We start from the raw sequence: 15,172 nt of genomic DNA, 5'->3' as shown, positions 1-15,172 counted from the left end.
TATGAATACCATGATGCAACTCCATTTGAGAGCTGGATGATGCCAACATCTCATGCAACTCCATGTACCGGTACGAATCCACGATGGCAATGATCGGCCTTTATCACCATATGAAGTGCATAAATGCATATGTATGCATGTGAATTGACGTCAATTCTTAATTTCCTTTTTGAATGACTCGTGATAAAAAACCACAACTGATTCATGAAGACAAAGGTACAATCCAAATCAATAGGAGAAGCATGGATTTAAATAATCAAATGCAACATCATCCATGATTTGAATGAATTAGAAAGAAAACCATATATTTCAATTTTATTTGCAAAAGAAGTAAGACATGAATATAAACATAGCACGGAATCACACCCCCACGTTACTTGCCTTTTACCAAAAGCGACGAAGAAATTTTGATCAAGGACGCCTAGAAGCAGTACCACCTGTACAAGTATATTATTAGCACTACAACACATTTAAAACACATAAAATATGAAGCGTCAACCCTACGTCTGAAAACGTCGTATATACGCATATATTTCGGAAAACTGAATAAAAAAACTGTATCACATGAAATGATACACTATTTTCAGTTCAGAGTCGAATCAAAGTTCTCACTAATCAGACTTTGCTCCAATGAACGAAAAGAATACTTCGACTCGGACTTCGTATCATCGAATCAATAATGATTATCGAAACGAATCAGACTATTGATCACATGAAATGATACGACAGGAACTGATTGATTTGATTTAATTCAACCACAAACGTCCAGGAATTACCGAGAAATCACCTTCGAAGGATTGACGACGAATCCGATGAAATTACGAAATTTCCAACTTTCCCTTTTTTTCTTCTTCTTCTTCTTTTCTTTTTTTTTCCTTCCTTTTTTTCCTTTTCTCCTTTTTTTTCTCCTTTCTTTTCTTTTCTCCTTCTTCCTTTCTCTTTCCTGGCTTCTTCTTCCTGGCTTCTCTCCCGCTCGGCCGGCTCTTGCTGCTGGCTTGCTTCTGTGGTTCCCAGTCTAAACACACAGAGAGAGAGAGCGCGCGGCGGCCGGCGGCGGTGCACGGTAGCCGGCGACGAGCGCACGCAGCAGTGGCGACGGCGGCCGGCGACGTAGCACCCGGCGGCAGCAAGCGGCCGGCGTGGCGGACGGCAGCGCACGACGCGACGGCGGCGCCTGGCTCGCAGGCACACAACGGTGCAGAGGCGACGGGGACGGTGCAGCATGCAGGAGAGAGAGAGAGAGAGAGAGAGAGAGAGAGAGAGAGAGAGAGAGAGAGAGAGAAACACGGGCGCGTGAAGAGTCCGGATGGATCGGGTTGAGGACCGATCCATCCAGTTCTTATCCCTTTTTTTAACAACGAACGGTCTAAATTTATTGGACTTGCTACGGGTCACAAAGTGCCCGGAACGGACATATGAATAGCAAAATGGGTTCGTCTCGACGAGATGAACGCAACTACGGTCTCCGATCGTCCATACGAGCAACGGATCAAAAAGTCAAAATTTTGGTCAAATCTCTCTCTTTTTTTTTCCTCTCCCAAAAATCCGGTATTACAACAGCAGCGATGGAGAGAGAGAAAGAGAGAGAGAGAGAGGCGAATGCGTGAAGAGTCTGGATGGATCGGGTTGAGGACCGATCCATCCAGTACTTATCCCCATTTTTATTTTTTTATTTTTTTTAAACAACGAACGGTCTAAATTTATTGAGCTTGCTACGGGTCACAAAGTACCCGGAACGAACATATGAATAGCAAAATAGGTTCATCTCGACGAGATGAACGCAACCACGGTCTCCGATCGTCCATACGAGCAATGGATCAAAAAAGTCAAATTTTTTGTCAAATCTCTTTTTTTTTTCCTCTCTCAAAAATTTTGTATTACATCTATCCTAACTTAGGCTTTAGACACAAAATGACCACATGACATAATTGCAAACACACACTAAAGAAATTTGTATTGTATGAATGCAAGTGTTACTGTCACATGCTTTGATTTTGATCGTTCCTTCCATCTTCTTCCTAAAACGTCATGCAAATTTATGTAGTATGGTCTACAATGATAAGAGAAAAAAACCATTGAATTTAAAAAGCAAAAACTCTTATGACGTCAGGAAACAGTAATATTACAACTAGGATGCACCGCAAATTTTTGCTAGGTCAAGGTATTGCTACACAAGTATTAAAATATTTTAGGCGTTTGGCAAATTTGTTCAGAATTTATTGTGTTCACAATAAATGAACGATCCATATTACAATGGAACAACGAAATTTAAATATTGAATCTCAACCTCTCAAGCATCAGATTAGGTGCAACTGAGAATTCTACTTGAGATGTAATCTTATATTAGTTAGAATCAGTAGTTGCAGTTTATGAGGGTGTTGTCAATTCATGTTATGCAATCGAATGAATTGTACAAATCATGGATAATGACTATCACTGTTTCATTCAATGTAACCTAAATTGTGTATAGCTTCTTGATGAACATATCTCATGGTTTGACCCTAAGGACATTAACATTATCAATTGTCAACTTTTGACAAAATTGAAATTATTTGCTAATTTAATGTACATTTCAAAATGCCTAATTCACCTTGTAGTCTCAAAAGGTTATGGTTAGCCTTAACACTTAGCCATGTTTGAATATGCGCAATTTACAATGTAATAGTCTTCCTAAAAATCATATGTGTGGTTCAGCTAAAACATTTTCTGAACTATCCATACAATAAATTTGGTAAGGTTTAGACAGCAAATGATAATTCTTTTTGGCTTCCCAAGTCACCTAAATATTACTGTTATAATACAAATTGTAACATATACCAACATTCAAAATTGAATAATTCAAATTCTATGACTCTATTGGATTTGCATGTTTGCAAATAGGACTTGTACATACTGCATTAAGCACTGGCAAAATTTGAAGAAAAATTGAACATAATTACTAATTATTTAGAGGGCGTTTACAAGACTAAATAGTATGAAATAATAAAAATACATATAAATGGAGCATTGCAAAGAACTCACTTTTCATCAAAGTAATCTAGGGCCGGAAATAATTTTAAAAATTATTATGTCACATGAGAAGAATATTAGTGAATTTTCCAACATTTTTGGGAACTTATTTGTGGCCTTAAAAATTGTTAGAAGTTTAAAAGTAACCCTTTTTGGTGTTTTTTATTTTGAAACCTACATGGGGTATTGAGGTAAATTCTGTTAAAATGGACTCATCATGAGTTATAGAACCTACAAAAATCATGAATTTTTGGAGCAGGGCAACTCTACTCTCCAAATAAAGAAAGAGAGAAGAAGAAAAATTAGAATCTACCTGGTACTCTTCATCCAATGGTACGTCGGCTATACGTGTAAAGGCGTCAGGGCAGATGCTAGCGTGATCAAATTGTTCACGCCATATATATTGACATGATGGCGTTGAAGAGTCACGCCAAGGACTTTGATGTGATAAAAGATGCTAGTTTTTGAAAATTTAGTTCCCCGCGTGCTGTTAATAAAATATTAGTTAAAAAGACTAAAATTAAAAAAAAATCCCACAGCACTATTGGTCAGATTCATGCTCCTATAACCAATGGAACCAGCAGCTTGGAAGTAGGAGCACTAATGCTAGAACATGAAGATGGGTTGGGAGTTACATCAAACCCTCAAAAGTCAATGACCATTCACGGCCAAACAAAAAGAATAGGAGAATGGATAGATTGTAAGTTACCGCGACGACATATGTCATGAAGACTTTGGGTTTGTTTACAGTATATAAACTCCAGGTCTACATTAGGAGCAGTACTTTGAGCTGATCATTGCGATAATAAGATCAAAGGATGGCAATAACGTGGAAATAAAGAAAAAGTATTCATATGGAGAGATCAAGTTAAGTGCTGGATCCTGCAAATACTAAGCCAAGAAGAATATGGAAATATTCAAATTAAAATAATTTTTCATCCAAACAAAATCAAAATGACCTCTACTTTAGCTAAAGTTCATTTAGTTCTACAGCTAAATGAAAGTAAATCATTAGCTCCAATAAAAAATAGAATAGAACTGCATACCTTTGGATCAATTCAATCCAACAAGAAAGCCTAATTTCCTCTCAACTGGAGCAGCCTCAAGTGAAGGCGTCAATGAGGATTCAGTCCCAAATGTGCTAGTCTACTGAACTGAACCCCTCTGAAATGAAGGTGTATGCTTACTATTAGTGCTAGGTGTCACATGTATAGTAGTGGGATAAGCATTAGCTAAACGGCGGAGAGATAGGATAATTTTAGTCTAATAAACTATCAGTAAGTTGTGTAGATTAAAATGGAATTAGTTGACCGATTAGGTTTCCAGAATAAATCAGTGGGGGAGTGCAGTTTGATATCTGGACGGACAGATGCTAAAAATATCGAGTAAATTCCTTATTTGCCACTAGAACTTAACCAAGGAATTTACTTAAAAAAAATGTTACTTCAAGTCCAAACCAGGAGACGTCCAGCCAAGGAAGGGCGCAACAGAATCTGCATACCTAAGTTGGGAATCTCGATGGCAGATGATAAAATGGCTCACATCACATGGCTGTGACCTTGCAGCTGAACAGTACGGAATCCAGTACAATTTTGAACCCTAGGCAAGCCTACCTATGGGTCATATATATATATATATATATATATAGGAAAAACTAGTATGTACTCCTGGGTGTATGTACTCCCACCTCTCATATACCACTTTTACACGTGTGTTATACTTTTTTATCACTTTAAATATACTTCATTAGTAATTACAAGATACTACAATACAAATCCCACGAAATTTTTTATGAAATTCCATGATTTTTATCATAATTTGCGTATATACTTCTTTTATATATAAAAAAGAGTATATAGCAAAAATAAAAGGTTAACATTGAATTTTTTTTCATACAACTCATATTAGAGTATCTTAGAATTAGTATTAGAGTATACTAAAAATGATAAAAGAGTATAAAGTGTTTGTTTAGGTGGTATATATATATATATAGTCATGACAGGACATTAGGTACCTCACACTGACTAAACCTTGGCCACTAAAGTTCCAATACCAAACACACACACGAGACTCCAAAGATACCATGTCATTAGGTACAACCACCACGCACCTTCAAAATTTGACATCGGAAAAGCAAGAAACCATGTCATATTTTGAAATAAGTAAACAGTTCCTAAGATACTCAATACTATCTTTATTTTAATTTACTTGTCACCAATTTTTACTGTAGCAATTTTAACCTTAATTTTTTTAAAAAAATTACGAATACTTAAAAATATCTAATACTAATAAAGTATATTTTATGATGAATCTAATGATACGAAAGTTTTAGTTATTTATAAATCTTTTATAAAAAAACGTAAGATCAAAATTACTACAGTAAAAATTAGATATCAAGTAAAAAAACAGAGGTAGTACCAATTTGCTAGACAAGAACACCCAGTCAAAAGCGTCCTACTTTCAAACGGATGCAGAGAAACGAAGAACAATGCCAGAAGTGGCCTCGCCGCTTGTGCCGTCACTATTGCTCGCACAAGCCTGCGCAGCGGACACAGGACCGGACACGCACGCGCGGAGCCAATGCGGCCAAGCACTGCTGGTCTCGACTGGCTAGCTCCTGTTTGGTTGGTATGCTAGGCATTCTCATTCTACTAACCTGTAGATGCCGGAATTATGAGTACAGTATCTCAGAACTCAGCATTGGTTAAAATACAGCACCGTGTCCCAAAAAAATATGATACATGTAAAAATGTTGCGCTTCTGAGAGTATGCCAACTCTATGAGCGCCTTTCAGTCGGCTCCTGTTCCCACTTGAGCGATTACCATATAAATGAAAACTAGAATCTCTGGCATCAATAGATTGATTCCTTGTCAACAGCAGGAAATGTAAAACTAGTCAGCCCACCTCTGCCAAGCATGATACCACGGTTCCGAGCCACACTGAAACATAAACAAAAACAGCGATTGAACCCTTGGATATTATTATGCAGATTTCCATGCCAAACATTGAAGTATGTTCACCAATGCCATTGCCTGTTTAAGCCATAATGGAACATCACTCACGCTTCAATGTGTTGTAAAACTGTAAAAGATATGGATGGTTTGTTGCTGCGCATCTAGTGAAAAAAAGATGAAAAAAGAATTGAACATTTGTGGGCTTGTGATAATATTTTTGGAAAATTGAACTGTGGTCTTTTCAAATATTCACATTTGACATACGCACCACCACCAGACATGAAGGCACCAAAGTTAATATAACTACCTGCAAATTTATTTGACGGCTGTGTCTTGATCTGCTAGAAGGATAAAGAACTGCTACAATTCTATGCTGTTATTGCGACAGTCCATTATATGCAACTGAACAAGCCCAAATATTTACAACATACCCTGGGACCAACATGTCAGCCTCACAACCAGAGTGTCATGTTGTGGATTCTCTTGATTGAATTCATATTAGGCCATGGTAATTGTGATGCATAAATACGGGGCATTTCCTTATATGCCACCGCAAAAACTCACAAATCCCTAATATGCCATCGATGTGTCTATGACGCGTAGGGCCCACCTCAATCACTGACAGTGGCGTGTCATGGATTTAGGTTTTATCCAGTGACATGTGAGGAATTATCCCTAAATACAGCAGCAGCAGTTTAAGGGCCTATACAGGACAGTAATTTTTCACACCAAATAATTAAACACTGCAGTTCATAAGAGGAAAAGGGAGCGCCCAACCTATAGTGATTTATACTCACTCAATGAAAGGAATATAGCAAATTACTATGACAGGCCAATCGACTTACATGTGAATATGAGTGGTCACCAAATCATTTATGCTTGAAACATTCTAATGGATGTTAAAAAATGTCAGTCCATCAAAGTCACCTGTCAGTCTCACATCAAAATTGAAAACTGGTTCCTGATCCATTGGAATCACTTCTTGGCACATGAATATTTTCTTAAAAATAACCTGAATGACAAATGAAGCATAAGATCCCCCACTGCAAAATGACATGATGTAAACTTCTCATATACCTCTTTACTTGTAGCCAACTTCTTTCATTAAATGACGATAGCTTCGCCCACGTATTAGACGTTGCCAAAAGTATGATATTGATTCTTGAAGGTTCAATTGTAATCTCTGTTGAGCAAGCCTAGACGGAACAATGGAAAATAATGACATAAAGGCACAAAACATCTTTTCCATACTACAACATGTAAGGTGTACAAGAACAAACCATCTAGCAAGACAACGCTGAATCCCACGGGTGACTGGTCGCATAAAGGATGGATCTCTTTGTTGATAAAGCAAACCAACCTGGCAAACAGCAACCTTGTAATCATAATATCAATATCATTAAACAAATATTAAATAGTGTTTTATCAAAATACCTCCATCATGGCAACTGCTGCAGGATCATCCAATATTTCCAGGCTGTCATCTGACAGGTAGTTCACCTGTGAAATACACAAAATAGAAGATTCTAAAACTCCAGTTTTCCATAAATAGATTATATAAAATGTGTAATAGATTCTGCAAGGATTTTGAACATATATCATCTTGTCTTTTCTAAGCATGTTTGTAATGAGTGGAAACAAGGGAAGGTTGTCACTTCTCCAGTACTGTTCAATGCTTATTCATTAAACTTTGTGAATGCATGGCTTCTAAAAGAAGATATTATTACCCCAAACTCAGTGTTTACAAAGGATTGGACAAAATCCATTAGCTGAATCTTTGCCCATTTATAGGACAAGTCAGGGTTGCCGTCCCGAGGTGGATGTCTCCAAGGTGCACCAAAAGGTAATCTGTTCTCTGGTACTTTACCCTCACTGACATCAGAGGCAAACTTCTGCAGCATTCCTAATGCTGTCTCCATTGCTGGATTCACAACAGATACCTGGTGAGAAGAAATGAAACAACAGTCATACTTTTGCCTTTCTTATTTCGTCTGAATTCTCCGACTACTGATATTTGAAATAGAAGTACACAATGGTGATCAAAGAACAGGTCTGAAAGGGGAACTGACTAGAGTTTTGAATTTCAGAAGGTGGCATCTCAAATAGCATATATTTCTCAGCTTTCAGCTCTGATTGAAACTTTACTTACTTGCAAGTGTGCCAGGTATGTATCAATAACTTCCTCAATATTTCTGTCATGCAGAACCCTGTAACGCAGTGGAGATTAAATAGCGATAAGAGTGATTGCAGCATGCACAGTAAAGAATTTAAGGAAATGATTTGGTGCCCCTAGCGGAGGCATGTGCACTGGATATCCTGTGCTTCCAACCAGCATGGAGATGCATGCAAGACTTTATTAGGGAAAATATTTTATATGATATACGGTGCCATGAAATTATATGTATATTAGGTTGTTGTGCAGCATATGGGCCCACCACTCCATCATCATCCAATAAAATAATCCCCATTGTCTCCCTGTCTTCTCGTTCTCTCTTTCCTATCTCTATCTCCCTCTCTCTATCTCTCTGTGACAGTTGACGGCTCTGCCGTTCCAACCGAGGACAAACAAGTGGGGCCTTATTCTTATGTTGTTGGCATACGATACAATATGCATCCTTGTGCAAAAATATGTGCATCGTCATGTGTTGAACAATTTTCGAGATATTTTCTTTGCACAAAAATATGGGCACCCTTGTATAGTCGAAATTTTCGTATTTTCTTTTGCTGTTTACAAAAAAATATGCGCACCATCCTGTATTGAACATCTGTGAATATTTTGTGTGCTCAAAAATATGTGCATCCTCATTTATCGAACAATTTCTAGAATTTACTTATGTGCGAAAAAAAATGTGCATATTCATGTTAATTCTTTACCATTGCATCAAATGGCCGCAGCTGCACAGGTCTGTAGGCCTACACTCAAATAGTACCCATACTGTGCATTGACAGGACTGTACCGCATGATGACCCTGCCGATAGTCTGGACACTTCTACTGCTCTCAAGTTGTCACATCGTACAGTTCAAAAAATGTAATGCAAATTTCTATATGCATAAATACAGTATCTGTACCAGCTGGCCCATGAATCTCAGAGTCTTTTGGCCGGCCCAGATATCCGGTGCACATGCTGCTAGGGGCACCAAATCCGCTATCTAACCAAGAGGGATGATATTAACATTTAAGCTTTAAAACCGGGAAATATTATGAAACTGTGCTACCCGAGAGACTTAACAGCAAACCATAAATCCGCTAAAGAATATAGAAAGAATAACAAAGGCTTGAAATAAAGACTTCGAACTTCACAGATAAGGCATAATTAGAAGAGACAAAAAAAAAATCCCTTTGGTAGGTATAATAGAAAAAAGTCACAGAACCTGTTACGATTAAAAATAGTTAAAACTCAAATATCAGAGTATCAGACTGAAACCTTGAACTTATAGAATTTGTTGGAAAGAACAAAAGCATCTAGAATTGATCACTTCATCTTTTTAGTGATTCCAAAAAAACGCATGCAGTCTACAAAGTAAGCACAGAGTATTCCTTCTATTCATTAATAGCAGGAAACCTGAAGAAGACTCTTACCCAAAATACATCAGAGATGATAGTGAAAATATATTTAGGAATAAGATACTGTCAGCCTGGATTAAAACAACCAAAGTTTAATGAGAAACTAAGTGGGCAAGTTACTTACTCTGGGTTATTCACCGTTTGCTTCAGCATATATATCTCAGATAACTGTCGTGGGTTTGGCCCAAGAACCTCGTCTACAACTTTCCACTACAACTTCAATAAAAATCAGAAATAAATTATGCACAGAATTTGCACAAGGGAGAAAACTAAAGAAACAGAATACATTCATATTTTAGAAGAAAAATAAGGCAACATTAGCAGGCCTAAAATCTTACTACCTCTTGTTCACTGAAGAATTCAGAAACCATATGCAGCTTAGCTTCTTGTGGTGTCCAACCAAATGTCTGTCATCCGATTATTACTCTTTAAGTAAAAAAGGCAGATGAAAGAGAGAAGAAAGGCACAGCAGTCCAAATGTAAAATGAGCATACCTCACGAGAAATGAATATGTTAGGAAAACCAAAATCAACAAATGCTTGAGAAGAATAGTAGCTGCAAAGATTTCAAAAGGGAGCAGGAGTTCATCAGTTTCTATGTAGCAACAATGCAGCAAAGTATTTATTTTACAGAAAGAACTCCCTAAGCCCATAACATCACAGGAGGATTGGAGTAACAGATAACCCATAGTATGCCAGGAGGAAACTCCTGGAATTACAGAAAGTAAAAACGGGGACAAAACAACTATATTCAAGTGGTTGTCACTAGCTTACTTTATTCAGGGTGCAACATTTGCTCACGACAAAAAAAAAACAAAAAAAAAACCATGACAATGCAACAGAGTCCAGACTCCAGAGTAAACAAATTCTCTAGAAGACTAGAATGTTATGTGTCGAATTTGAGAAAGGGTGATTCCTTATCCTCATTCCTAGCAAGTATTCAGCAAAAATGGTTATTCACCTAAATCCGTATTTGAATGAACTCACTGTTTCAAGCTAAAATTTTCTACAACAGAAGTTGAATGCAGAAAAAAAAAATCTATTCTTTCCTTGAGTTCTTACAGTTTTTTTCAGAAATCCCTATTTTAACAGTTTGGAGGTAGTGGCACTGGCATCACACATTTCTGCTCCAGCACAGCAGTATGCTCTCGAGCAATTGTCCAATATACAATATTCAATGTGTAAGTTATCACAAAATTCTACAGCAGAACAAACATGGAGGAAGCAGTAAGATATTAATCTATGTACAATCCAATGCACAGGTACAAAATAAGACGTGAACAAAGTACTGAAATGGTTAACACATGGATTGAACAAAGTTGTGCATTGGAATTTAGATCACTTGCATCTGGCACATCTATGCTATATCCACTTTCCAAACGCCTTACTGCTCTTTTAGGCTTTGGCATGCTGCACAAGCCAGATATTGCAGCTTCTGCAGCATACGGTCCCTAACATACAGAGCAAGTATATTTCGGTATCTCGGCTATGAAATCCTTCTGTAACGTCAACCCTGATTTGTTCTTCCAGCATATACACACCTGATTTTGTTCTGATGTAACCAACTTTTCAGCTAATGGCTTGGGTGCTATGGGCATGTGGAAGAAGCACTACACACTGATACTGCAGCCAGTTGTATGACAAGCACCTAAGAGAGCACAACTTGTGTATACTTTTTGCCCCATAATCTCCTTTAACTGCAACCTAACCTAAATGTTCCCCTGCTTCATTAATATAACAGGAAGCTCTAGTGCCAGTTTCACAGCAGTTAAGAAGTGCACAGTGAACCTATCAACAATCGTGTTGCCAGGTCTCTTGGCATTCATCCCAACTTCTATGCTTCAGCGAGGTTAATTATGCAGGCTTCATGTCTTTCTGTTTTTACCCTTTACATGTGAACACAATTATGCCCTGAAGTGCACTAAATTCAGGCTACCCAGGTTATATCACTTAGGCCCTGATTGTTTTTGCTTCTGATTATGGATTCTAGCCCTAAAAGCAAAAGCAAAAACAAACGGTCACAATATAAAAGCTGATTCTTATAATCCACAAGCCAAATTGTACTGCAAAATCTCACAATCCACAATCTGGTGAGAATGAGCTTCTACGGACATGGACGGGCACATATGTACACCTAATTTTTTTTGCAAAAAAAATTTCTATGCATAGTATTATGTATTAGGTATGTATCGGGTGTTCAGCTAACTAGCTAAGCCCATGTTGCTAGATGCAGCTCAGTTGCCCACGACCACACCCCACCCCACCGGCCCACGTCCCATGCGGTCATGCCAACTTCCCACGCCCACTCGACGCACACGGCAGTATGGCACACGCACAAGTCCAGCAGTCAACATCTCAGTTCTACACAAATCGTCAAAACCTAGAAGCAACAATATGGAGGGCAGCGGCACAACCCAGGCGGGGGCGGGCCTGGCAGGGCACGGCGGCGGCGCAGGCGCCAGCAGGGCAGAGCCGGGCCCAGCAGGGGATGACGCGGGAGAGGGCACTACCGGTGTCGAGGCAATTGCGAGTGATCTAGATTTTTCTTTTATTGCTGCAATTGCGAGTTAACACATGGATCTAGGCTTTAATGTTGTAGTTCAACAGCCATTTTATAGATTAGCCAAGTGCGTTGATATGCTACCTTCTCTTGCTAATAGAGTTTATTGAATATGGATGGTGTTTTCGTTGCAACGCATGGACACTTAGCTAGTGTCATGTTTTATATGTGTGTCCGGTGACCGCGGTTCACAACGGCTCAAGCCTATATCGCCACGATATGACCGGCATTGACACGACGATAGATCATGACCCACTACCCACACGACCACGCATAGCGGCCTAGGTGACCTCGAGGCACGAGTGATGACCACGTGTGTGAGTGCCATGTGTGTGACTGCGTGACAACCACGTTCCTGAGATGGAGGGCGGCGGTGGCGCAAGCGCGAACGAGGCAGGGGTTGCGGTGGCGGGGCATGGGCGCGGGCTCGAGCTTGGAGGGATGCGGCAGCAGCACGGGCGCGAGCAAGGTGGGGCACATGTGGCTACACGCGCGGGCACGAGCGCAACAGATATGTACACCCAAGTTGAAAAGCATGGGCCCACCATTGTCTGCGGATTCTACATACTAGATTGGATTCTTACAATCTAAATCTAAAACAAATAGGCCCTTAAGCTCCTTAAAAAACAGAAATGACCAACATAGAGTATGCACTATGCAAGAACAGAATGCACAAACACTCACCCATCTGAGGTTGCCATAATGACAGGCAAGCAATGTTCATTGGCTCCGAGTGCAATCACCCTCCAAATGAAACTATCATGGTACATCGCAGCAGGCACCATTGTCTCATCCTCGCATTTCGCCTTCCTCAGTACATCCACATTGTTAAGCACCAGCTTCGGCTGCACATCAACAACAGAATCACCAACACAATATGTCAAGTTATCAACTCATTTCTAGTAAAATATCACAAAATCGACCAAACCAGCACCAAATCTACCTGGAAGAAATCCTCCTCGACCGCACCGGACAGCACATCAAGCAACAGGCACGGCCAGTCAGTGGCCGAATTGGCCAGTGAGCGCGAGAACCTCCCAGTTCTATTCATCTCCCTCACCGCCTCCTTCCTCCACCCCTCCTGCATCCTGAGCACCTCCTTGGCCACCCGCAGGGCCCCCATAGCCTCCTGCATGTATGCCCTCTCCTCCATGGAGCAGTTGGCCGCCTCCCCCTCACCAATGCGGAACGTGGCGTCGTCCTTGCGGGTCGAGGCGAGTACGGCCCTCCCCCAGAGCGCCGGCACTGAGGTGGTGGAGGAGCGAGCGGCGGGGGCCCCCGCGACGCGAGAGAGCGCGGTGCGGAGGCCGTGGGAACGGGAGAGCGCGGCGAGCACGTCCTTGGATCCCAAGGCACCGCGGAGGACGGCGCCGCGGGCGAGGCCCTCGAGCGCAGACTCGAGGCGGAGCCGGAGGTCGGGCAACGAGGGAGGGGGGTCGGTGGCCAGGAGGGACCACGGCGCGGCGGCGGCGGGAGAACAGGGCGTGGGGTGGAGGAAGTCGACGAAAGCGGCGGAGTGGGGCGGGTCGGACCACCGTGGGAGGAGGCGGAGGAAGAGGAGCGTGGACTTGCCGACGCCGCGGGGCCCATGGAGGAGCAGCGGCTGCGGCACGCGCGGGCGGAGAGCGTGGTTGTGGAGGACGGTCTCGAGGACGGGGCGCGGGATCACGCGCCACGGCCGGCCGCCGGCGGCGGCCATGGCAGAGCGGCGGCAGTCGGAGGTGGTAGGGGTCTGTGGGCTTGGGGGAGACGAGGGAGGGGAGTCGTGAGCAGAGCATGAGTGGAGGTGGGGAAGGCCACACCACATGGGAGTGTGTGGCAGGCCGGACCGTAGTGCGAAGAATTGGGTTGGGCTGAGTCCGGGCCAGGCTAGACCCAATAAATACCTAGGCTTATTCCTTGCTGGGCTTGGCTTGTTGGGCTGCATTCAATTTGTAAGACTGCTGTTTCAGGATTTTTTTTCTATATTTTTAAAAAAGAAAATTACAAATCTATGCAGTCATTTTCGAATTTGATGAAGGGAAGTAAAAATTGCCTGCTGAATGGGTGGGAAGATAAAATTTGTCCTCTAATTTATGAAAACCTGTCATACCCTGATTTTCAGATTTCGCAAATTTCTAAAATTTCAAAAGCTTGGTTGATTTTTTTTCTAAAATTTATAGGCTTGATTTGGTATTTTATTTGGATTTTACTTGCTCTTCGAAATTCCTAAATAATAGAAAAGCCTAACCCTAATCTAACCTAGCCCATCTCCTCACCCCAGCCCAATCATGGCCTGCTCCCTCTATCACCTGCTCTCCCCGAGCCAGCCAATTGTTTTCCTGCCATCGTTCACCAGTCTGGGTCGCCTCGGCCCATCTCATCGGCCTGCCTCCCGAGCGCCAATGCAAGCCAACCTAGCACCTCGGCTGAGCCCGCCGCCTGAATGCACCCACGCCAGCATCCGCCTTCGCCCGCCTCGTCTCCGATCCAATTCGAATGTGCCGTCGCCGCCATGTCCGAAAGGGAAACCGTCGCCTCCTTGAGTCTCAATCCTCCACGAGTCCCTCCTCTTTGCATATATAATTCGGCCGCCCACCCCCCGCCCCCTCAGTTTCCCGACATCCTCAACTCGTTGAAACACAGGCCCTTCTCATCGAGATCGAGCCACCTCGCGCGAATCCCCAGTGCCACCGACGCCATTGACGCCGCCTCGGAGGAGCTCACCGCTGAGCTGCTCCGATCCTATCTAGCCTCATACGAGCCACCCAGCAGATCCACCGCCAGGCCGATGCTTTCCTCGCGGTCGATTTGGTTCCCCGGCCACCGGAACCACCACCCCAACGAGATCTCAAGCTCTTTCGCCGCTTTCGTCATCGCCAAGCCTTTCTAGAGCCACTCCACTCGTGGTAAGCCCCCAAACGGACTCACTCTATTACCCTCTCTTTGCTACGCCACTCATCGTCGCTGTCGGTGAGTCAAAACGTCATCCCCACGCGTCTTCGACGATTGTGCCGCTGTCACCTGGTTTAACGGACAAAACCAGATGCAACTTATGTGTGCCCAAGATGTTCAATACACATAAGGACATCACAGGTGAAGTA

At 41.9% G+C, this 15,172-nt stretch overlaps 1 protein-coding gene across 4 annotated transcripts; it reads right to left on the bottom strand.

The window, feature by feature from the left end:
• Positions 1-5,446: 5,446 nt before the first annotated feature.
• On the bottom strand, positions 5,447-13,868 carry LOC133897471 (uncharacterized). 4 transcript variants are annotated; one of them, XR_009905910.1, is made up of 12 exons: positions 13,033-13,868; positions 12,774-12,934; positions 10,025-10,085; positions 9,872-9,937; positions 9,655-9,740; positions 8,114-8,171; positions 7,692-7,904; positions 7,399-7,464; positions 7,245-7,324; positions 7,042-7,160; positions 6,810-6,976; positions 5,447-5,949 (listed from the first exon to the last, which is right to left on the bottom strand). XR_009905910.1 is itself a non-coding variant. In XM_062338203.1 (11 exons), the coding sequence occupies exons 1-10, from the start codon at positions 13,786-13,788 to the stop codon at positions 7,046-7,048; spliced, it is 1,662 nt and encodes a 553-aa protein (XP_062194187.1). In that variant the 5' UTR covers positions 13,789-13,868; the 3' UTR covers positions 5,447-5,949; positions 7,042-7,045. The 4 variants fall into 4 exon arrangements, 1 of the variants encoding a protein (XP_062194187.1); XR_009905911.1 differs by having other exon boundaries at positions 6,892-6,976; XR_009905912.1 differs by lacking the exon at positions 5,447-5,949 and adding an exon at positions 5,956-6,639.
• Between the last annotated feature and the right edge of the window lie 1,304 nt (positions 13,869-15,172).

The sequence above is a fragment of the Phragmites australis genome, chromosome 17 (assembly GCF_958298935.1).
Source record: "Phragmites australis chromosome 17, lpPhrAust1.1, whole genome shotgun sequence".
NCBI classification, from domain to species: Eukaryota; Viridiplantae; Streptophyta; class Magnoliopsida; order Poales; family Poaceae; genus Phragmites; species Phragmites australis.
The sequence above is the reverse complement of the archived record's forward strand: the minus strand, read 5'-3'. Positions and strand labels throughout refer to the sequence as shown.